We start from the raw sequence: 9,269 nt of genomic DNA on the forward strand, positions 1-9,269 counted from the left end.
GACACTCCAGAGATATGAAGTTGTTATTATTGCTGGATGTTTTTACATACACAGTGATGATTGCACAAAAAGAAAATTCACAAAACTCTTTACATATGGTCTCCTGATCTTGAGGCGTCAAGATTTTTCAGATGAAATTTTACCTGGAGAAGAGCTTAATATTTAGAAATTAAAAGCCATATGCTTTTATGCTATTTTAGCCCCTGATTCTTAATTTTACAGTAACTGTATAACAAAAAAGAAGTATTACCCCATTTATAAATCTTTAATAAGTTTGGTGTTGTTTTAATCCCTCTTAAAGAAGTATTATGGTCTCCATTCAAGAAGTTTGGAACCCAGTCACTAACCTCAGGCTAATTTATAGAGCTCTTTGGCCTAGTCCGTAGGGAACTGTGCTGCTTACCCAAAGGCGGCACCTCTCTGGCATGGAAGAGAGATGAGCACTCTCCTCCCATGCAGTTCATAGCCTCTGAAAATCCACTAGAGGGTTAGCTATGAGTCAGTTTCGACTTCATGGCAGTGAGTTTTTTTGAGTGAGTATCAGAAATATGATGTAATTCTTACTATTCCAGTCTAATAGTTTACTTAGCTAACTGGTCTCCTTTTAGGAATAAAATCACCTATCTCCTTAATACCTTCATTAGGTAGAAAAGAGATAAACTATATTTGAATGAAGAGGAGCTACATTATTTACCCAATATTGTGGAGGTCTTGATGTCCATATTTTATAATCCATTCACATTGATTGTGTCTGTATTTGCTTTAGCTCAAGCCTGGGAGAACATGATGAGTGCCTCAAGCCAGAGCCCTAACCCTAACAATCCTGCTGAATACTGTTCTACTATCCCTCCCTTGCAGCAAGCTCAGGCCTCAGGAGCTCTGAGCTCTCCACCTCCCACTGTGATGGTACCTGTGGGAGTTTTAAAGCACCCTGGAGCAGAAGGTAGGGGATCATGTGCTATTCTCTCTCTTTTTCCTCACCGAGTTCCTCTGAAATGGTGCTGATAGGATTTTACAGCACAAATCTTTAAAACACTACAGTTAAATCCCTTTGAGTGGTTATTAAAGTGGAAGAACAAGGTGAGAAATGTGTTGAGACTATTTCTGGGCAAGTAAAAAATACTGTTGCCTCATATTTTAAAGACACTTCTGAAAATATGCCATCCCCCCTCCAATTTAAAAATGGAGCAGTTAAATTGCTTACACTTGAATAAGGTAGAGAATCTGAAGTCAGCCTAAGAAATGTTAGCCTCATGCCTACCTTAAAATGTTCTTTGTGGGCATTTAGGAAGTATTAAAAATTAGTTCTTCATTCTGATCAGTCCATTCCAATAATAATTTTTAAATTATAAATGTTGCCATTTAATCTTTTCATTTTTAATCTATCCATATGCAAATATAAAGTTGTTTTGTTAGGCACATAGACTTTTATAAAAATCAAGACCTTTCATTCTGAAATTAGTCTGGTTTATTTTATCTTTATTGTGCTGATATGGTCTAATGGAAAGCACTTTGTGAGTGCAGGGGCTTATGGACAGAAAAAAATAGAAATTATGTATTTCCTTAAAATGATCTTATTAGGAAATTTCACTTGATAATAAAAATCAAATCTTCCTTCATTAATTTTATGGCTTGTCTTCTGTAATAATCCCTTCCCTGTCTATATAACTTTTCTCCCCTTTGGAAGATCAGACTTTATAGACATGATCATACTCATTTCCTTTTCCCCTTCTTTTCTTATCATTCCTGAGTCATCCCTTGTATTTTTTATAATCAGGTTTTCTTTCTTAAAAACCTTTATTCTCTTTACTTCATTTGTTTTCCCCTAGTCTTTCTTTGTTTCGGTTGTTTAAATTTGAATTGATTTCTAAAACTGGATTTAAAGGGATCATTTTTATTACTCAGTTTTCCAGCCTTTCCCCTGTCTTTTTATTAAAAATGCAAACAACTTTGCACTGCCTGATCAGTTTCTTTCTTCTTCAGTTATAGTGTAGCTGAAGGTCTGGTCAGTTTGCTTACAATTCTTACATATCTGTGCTAATTCTTCCTTTATTAACTAATAAGAATTCTTCAGCAATCTTCAGGGCATTTGCTGCCCTTTAAAATATCATATCACTTTTCTAGTTATTTGAATCCTGAGGAAACCTCTTACTTTTAGATATGGAGTTAATTACTAGCTAGCATGGTTTTTATTTTTGTTTTCCCTTCTATCAGTTTATTTGCTCAACATTTAAAAAAACTTAGTTTCTTTGCAGTGATGTGGAACTAAGTATGTGACATAGTTATTGGTGTATTTAAGAGCTCTTACTATTTTAAAGCAATGTATTATGAATCTTAGTTATAAATGATAGATCTCAAATATACTTAAATACATATTTTTATTAATTTATAACCACTTTTATACCCAATTATAGTTCTGATGTTTATGATTGTAAGATAGTAGTGTTTTCGTGGTACATCTGGATTTGGTGACCTTCTCTTCTTTGACTTTAAGAAAGCTTACCAATGTCACATTGATACCTGTTTTATTTTTCTGGCCCCTCAAGTGGCTCAGCCCAGAGAACAGAGGCGAGTTTGGTTTGCTGATGGGATCTTGCCTAATGGAGAAGTTGCTGATGCAGCCAAATTACCAATGAATGGAACTTCCTCTGCAGGAGCCTTAGCTGTGTCACATGACCCAGTCAAGACTGTAACAACTAATCCTTTACCAGCAGAGGTAAGAAAATGATTCCAGAATGAAGGGAGTATCTACCTTACTGGTATTTTGCTACCCCTGTCTTGCCTTATTCTAAATGACGTAGAACCCTATAGATGGGCAATAGTTTAGTACATCCAGATTTTCAATTGTAGCACTTATGTAGAACTGTTTACAAATATGCTCCAGTAATGTTGCAGTCTCATTTAGACACAACACATTCTTTGTATCTCTCAACTTCTTCCATTCTTTCTTCCTCAAATATAAAATAACCAAGGTCTCACAGCTATCCTGTCTCACATACCTTACTTACCTTGCCTTGTACTCTGGGAACGATTCTGTACTCTCTTGTTCCCCATTAAGAGTCTCAATTTCTTAGTTCTTAGTTTTCTTGTTACTTTGATGAACTAGTGAATAAGGAGTTGTGTTACCAACCCAAAGTCATGCAGTTCAAATCAACCAACTTTTTCACAAGGGAAAGATGGGTAATGTCTCATGCAATTTAAGACTCTGAAAGCCAACTGTAGGGTCAGCTCTGACTCAACAACACATAACAACAACAACTATAGTTTTCTTACTAAGTTCTTAAGAAAGATTTTGGCTTTCAGCTGGTACTTTGATTGTATTACTTACAATTTTTTTAAAGCCTTTTATGGAAGTACAACATAATTCACTAGTATTTGATATTTTTTAACAAAAGCTTGTTAAGTAAAATTAACTTTTAAAATAGATATATATTTTTGTAAGGGAACTCTGATGATGTGGTCTATAGCATGTTGTTCTTCTAACTAAAAGGTTTTGAGTCTCCTGCAGTTGGAATCCACTAGCAGCTCCAGAGGAGAAAGATGGGCAATCTCTTCCCATTAAGATGTGTAGTCTCAGAAACCCATTAGAAGGTCATTACTAGTTGGAATTGACTCAGTGACAGTACATCTGTATTTGTGTATATAGAGGCAATGCCTTGCCTTTCAGTTTCTTAGAAAAGGAAGAAGCGAGCGCTCTGGTGGCCTAGTGGGTAGGAGTATGCTGCCAACCCAAAGTCATGCAGTTCAAATCAACCAGCTTTCCCACAGGAGAAAGATGAGTAATGTCTCATGCAATTTAAGAAGCCACTGAAAACCCACTCTAGGGTCAGCTCTGACTCTACAGCACATAACAACAACAACAGTTTAAAAAAGTAAAGGAAGGAGCTAAGATTTTCCTCAGCTTTTACCTCTCCTTTCTCTGTAACCCACTTGTTTTTCCCTTATGTATAACAGCAGCTGTTCTTTTACTGTGTATTTGCAAGTTTTTCAGGAGACAGATTTTTAGGAAAGCTAGTCTCAAGTGAGATCCAGACTAGAATGGATCTTGGCCTTTATTAATACATTATTTTATACACTGATCCCTTAAACCTGAGAACATGGCTTTGAATCATGTTCTCTAGGTTCTATTATGGCCACTTTGAGTGTCACTGTAGGGAAGGTAGCTGAGGAATACTTCTGTTGTCTCTTTTCCTTCAGTCAAAACATCTTTACTTTTTCCCTAGAGGTTTCCAATTAAGATTTTAAACAGTGGTTCTAAAGCTTTAAAATAAGTTGAAAATAAATGATCTACTGGCCAAAAGACTTTATAATAACTAGTTCAGAATGTATACTTGTTTCTATAAGATGTTTTGGTCACACTTTTAGAAACTAATAGAAATTATTTCTCTTGGGGCCAAATTATCAGAAGGTGACAACTACTAACTACTTTTTTCTACTAGAGCAACTTAGATGCAAATTTTTTTTTCAAATATAAAGGTTTTTGAAAATTTTTTTATTATTAATTTCAATGAAAATTTAGAGACTTTGGATTTCCATTCATTCATTATTGCACTTTTCTCTCTGCCCACTCCTCCCCTGCCCCCAGTACACTCTTCTCTTTGAAAAGTAAAAGAAAAATTCTTTCATTGTTTTACAATCCCTCCCCCCAGGTCCACTCCACCATGCAGCCTTCGTTCTGGACTCCTATCATGACAAAAATACCTAATCATATATCCCTTTTAAATAGTTTCTACCTCATCTGTTTCAATGCAGTATACATTATTTGTCCCATCTTTTCTGTTTCCCCCTAACCCTGATGTCAGTCCTGTTTTACAGCAGTGACACCATGCAGTATTTGTCCTTTTGTGACTGAGATATTTTACACAGCATAGTGTCCTCCAGAGTCACCCATTTTGAATAATATTGCATGAGTTCCTTGTTTTTCAGTGCAGCATAGGATTCCATTGTGTGAATATACCACAGTTTCTCTATCCATTTGTTTGTTGATGGGCACTTAGGTTGTTTCCAACTCCTTGCTATTGTGAACAAAGCTGTGATAAAATGGGTGTGCATATATCTGCTTTGGTGGCAGTTATGGTCTCTTTGGGGTATATTCCCAGTAGTGGAATTTCTGAGTCAAATGATATCTCTATTTACAACTTTTTGAGAATGCACCATACCGCCTTCCACAGTGGTTGCACCATTTTACACTTCCAACACAGTGAATAAGGGTTCCAGTTTCTCCATAAGCTCACCAGCATTTGTTGCTTGCTGTGTCTGTTAAATTTTGCTATTCTTACTGGGGTAAGATGATATCTCATAGTCGTTTTGATTTTCCTCTCTCTTAGAGCTAGGGATTTTGAACATTTCATCATGTGCTTGTTGGCCATCTAAATATCTCCTTTGGTGAAGTGTCTGTTCGTATCCTGTGCCCATTTTTCTGTTGGATTATTTACTTTCATCTGTTGTGGTTTAGATGCAAAATTTAAAAATACATGCATAGAATCCTTTTATACAATGAGTACCTTTCTATTGATGCTTTCCCTTTAAATTTTTTAATTTAGAGGTCATTAATTAATAAGGTAATTAATTCTGGTTAAGTATGTATTTTAATAAAGGAACCCTGGTAGCTCAGTCATTAGCACTCAGCTTATTTCATGGGGGAAAAAAATGCAACAGTCTGCTTCTGTAGAGATCATAGCTCCAGACACCCTGTGTGTCAATCCTTGTGTATCCTATGGGTTCATGGTGAGTCAAAATTGGCTCAATGACAGTGAGTTGATTATGTAAATTTTAATAATCAGAGAAAGTTAGGATAAAATTTTTATTCCTGAAATTTTACTAGACTTATTTATTGGCTACTATTTGTTTCATGATTTTTTTTACCCACCAGAAATTTAGCTCCTTTAATTTTTGGCCACATAGAGTTTTTTCCCAATTCATTAACATACAGAAGTGAGGTTCCTCTTTGGTGAAGGAATAGAGAATATTTGGGGAAACTAGAGTGCTTCAATTTAGAAGAAAGATTTTATTGAACTTGTCTGTCTTCAAATATTTCTTTTTCAGTTTTTTCCATGATTATGGAAGGCAAGAGCCACAGACCTTATCCTTCTTTGTAACAATGCCATAATGGCTTCCTCAAGAACATTTATTCTTTTTTTTGTATTCATAGTATTTGGAAAAAATTCTGTGTCCACAAGAAAGATTTATAATGATACAATAAACATTCATATACTCTTTGCCTATATTAACCAATTTTGTCCTTTTGCCACATTTACTTTACTTGTCTATACATAGGTTCGTGTGTACACATGTTCATGTGTGCATGTACACAAATGCATGTTTTTGATGACCCATTTTAGAATCAGTTCCACATTGAGACCTAATACTTTACCATGTTTCTCCTAAGAACAATATTTCTCATGTAACCATACTCTTGCCACATGATAAAATTGAATGTTATACATTAGTGTTACCTAATGTATAGGCCATATTCTCTAATTGTTCCAATAAGGTTCTTTAATGCTGTAGTATATGCATATAACCAGGTAAAATTTTAAATTCATTTTAAAAATCATCATCTCTTTAAATATCACAGTTGCATTAGGTGTCAGTTTTCTTCGATCTAGACCAGTTTCCCTACATTATTTAAAATACAATAAAATAAAATAAAAATACAAAACCAAAATACTGTCACATTTTGAAGTATGTAGGCTGTATTTTATATAATGTTCCTCAGTCTGCATTTATCTGATTTTTTCCCCTTATGATTGTTTCAGAGTAAACATTTTGACAAGAAAATATTGAGTTGTGTACATGTCTTAGTGTATACCATCGAGAATCCGTTTGATAGATAGGATGATGTCGGTTGTTTCTTCTCTGCCAAGTGCAATTTTTTCCTTTGCAGTTAATTAAGTACTATAAGGAGTGACACTTGGTGACTGTGAGTATCCTCTTCCCCAGCAATCTTTCATACAGTGTTTTATTGTCCTTCAGTGGTTCTTGCCCAAATCAAATAGCTGTAAGTGGTTATACAATTATATTTCTTTTTATATCATTTTGTTTGTATGGTTTAATCATGTTAAAATATATATAATAGAAAGCTTGACATTATAATTCTTTTTGAGAGTGTGGTTCCATGGCCTTAATTACATTCACAGTGTTGTACAACCATCACCACTGTCTCTTTCCAAAATGTTTTATTATCTCAAACAAAAACTCTAAGCAAGAATTACTCTTTATTCCTTCTTCTTAGCATTCCCCCCACCCATTCTTTTGTTTTGCTCTATTTTGGCTTGGTTTTGTTTTTAACTCAAAGAACTCTACCAGGTATTTTCTAGTATTACCTTCATTTTACAGATAAGGAAACTGAAACCCAGAGGTGAAATAACAGCACTTCAAGTCATCAACAGAATCGGTCTGCCACCAGAGGCAGATGTCTGCAGTCTAGACTGTATGGGCACTTCTACTATGTTAAAGTCTTTCCTGTGTGTCAGCCTTGTTCTTCATACAGGCATGGAGGGTGCAAGAGACCCTGGTTTTAGAAAGAAAGCTCCAGTAACATCACAAAATTGGGAGCCTAGAAATGTTTTATGCTCCCCCTCCCCCCCACAGACCTTCTTTATCCCACCCATCAAACATTCCCAGAAAAAGGCATTGTTACTTGATATGGACAAAGGAAGTTTTCGCATTTATGCAAGGATTTTTGTGAATGAAGGATCTTTAGAAAACTTTACTTTGCTATTGATATATTATTGCAGTTACTAGAACAGGCAAACTTCTCTTGAAAAGTACCAGATATTATTTGACCATTTTGGATCATACATTCTCTGTCACAACTACTGAACTCTATCACTGTAATGTGAAAGAAGCCACAAGGAATGCTAAAATTTACAAAAACAAATGGTCACATTTTTGCCACCTCTTTGCCAATTTGGATACTTTTTCGAATAGAAGTGGTGATAATAAACATCTTGTCATGGTCCTTGTTCACAAGGGGAATATGCTTTTAATCTTTCTCTAATGAGAATGATCTTGGCTCTTAGTTTTGTATATATACTTTTTACCATGTTAAGGAAACTTCCCTCTATTCCTATTTTTGTTGAATGCGATTTTTAAACTCATTCACTGTTGCACATTTTCTTCCCTCCCCAGTCCTCCTCCAATCTACTTTGCAAGGTGCCTCTTTTTCCAGATTACTCTCATGCATACAATACTTAATCATATATTCCTTTCATACTATTCTTCCCCTCATCTGTTCCAATTCAGTTTTCATTATCTGTTCACTCTTCCTATTTTCTCCCCTCTCCTTGATGCCCCTCATGTCAGTCCTATTTTGTAAAACAGTGGTATTAAGCAGTATTTGTCATTTTGTAACTGAGATACTTCATTCAGCATAGTGTGCTCGAGGCTCCTTCATATTGTGTAATGTTTTACAAGTTCGTTGTTTTTCAGTGCCCAGTATTACTCCGTTGTGTGAATGTACCAGTTTTTCTATTCCTTTTTATTCTGTGACCCATACTGACCTTCCAGAAGGATATCAGAAGATGTAAATTGCAAAGAAGGAGGTTGCCCATCCTTCTCCCACAAAGCAGCTGGTGGATACTGGATTGCAGCACAGTTTATTGCAAATAGGCCACATAGGTGGGGAGGGGTTTGTTTGTTTTTATCATTGCAATTCTAGTAGATGTGGTTTCTCACAACTTTTATTTCCATCTATTTTATTATTTTAATGACGTAGAAAATTATTTCATATGCTTACTGGTAAAGTGAATATCATCTTTCCTGAAATGTGTTTTCAAATATTTGGTGCTGGTTTTGATTGAGTAATTTGTCTTTTTGTTGTTAAATTTTATAAGTTTTACCTTTATCAAACCATAAATGGTTTCCAAAAATTTCCTCTGTACAGAAGTACATCATTTTGATAAAGTTCATTTTATCTAGTTTTAATTTTTATATAATACAGTAACGATTCCTTGGTTAAATTTATTCCTAAGTATTTTATACTACTATAAGTAGAATTCCATTCTTAATTTTGTTTCAGCATTATTCATTACTAATTTATATAAGTAGAACTATTTTTTTAAGTAGAACTAATTTTTGTATATTAATTTCATATCCTGAAATTTTACAGAATTCATTTAATAGCAGTAGGGTTATTTGTAGATTCTTTGGAATTTTTTATATAGATGGTCATGTTGTTTGTTGTTGTTATGTGCCTTCGAGTCGCCTGCGACTCATAGCGACCCTATGTACAACAGCCCTAAACTCCGCTCTGTCCTGTGCCAATC

General features: G+C 34.9%; 1 protein-coding gene across 1 annotated transcript in view; it reads left to right on the forward strand.

The window, feature by feature from the left end:
* Positions 1-9,269, forward strand: part of ZFYVE9 (zinc finger, FYVE domain containing 9) — a 171,031-nt gene that overhangs the window by 46,303 nt on the left and 115,459 nt on the right. The window contains exons 4-5 of the mRNA XM_006879680.1: positions 767-943; positions 2,547-2,716. Coding sequence (XP_006879742.1) covers positions 767-943; positions 2,547-2,716 — 347 coding nt within the window. The remainder of the gene's footprint in view (positions 1-766; positions 944-2,546; positions 2,717-9,269) is intronic.

The sequence above is a fragment of the Elephantulus edwardii genome, unplaced genomic scaffold (genome assembly GCF_000299155.1).
Source record: "Elephantulus edwardii isolate Elephantulus edwardi_28Jun2011 unplaced genomic scaffold, EleEdw1.0 scaffold00005, whole genome shotgun sequence".
Taxonomy (NCBI): domain Eukaryota; kingdom Metazoa; phylum Chordata; class Mammalia; order Macroscelidea; family Macroscelididae; genus Elephantulus; species Elephantulus edwardii.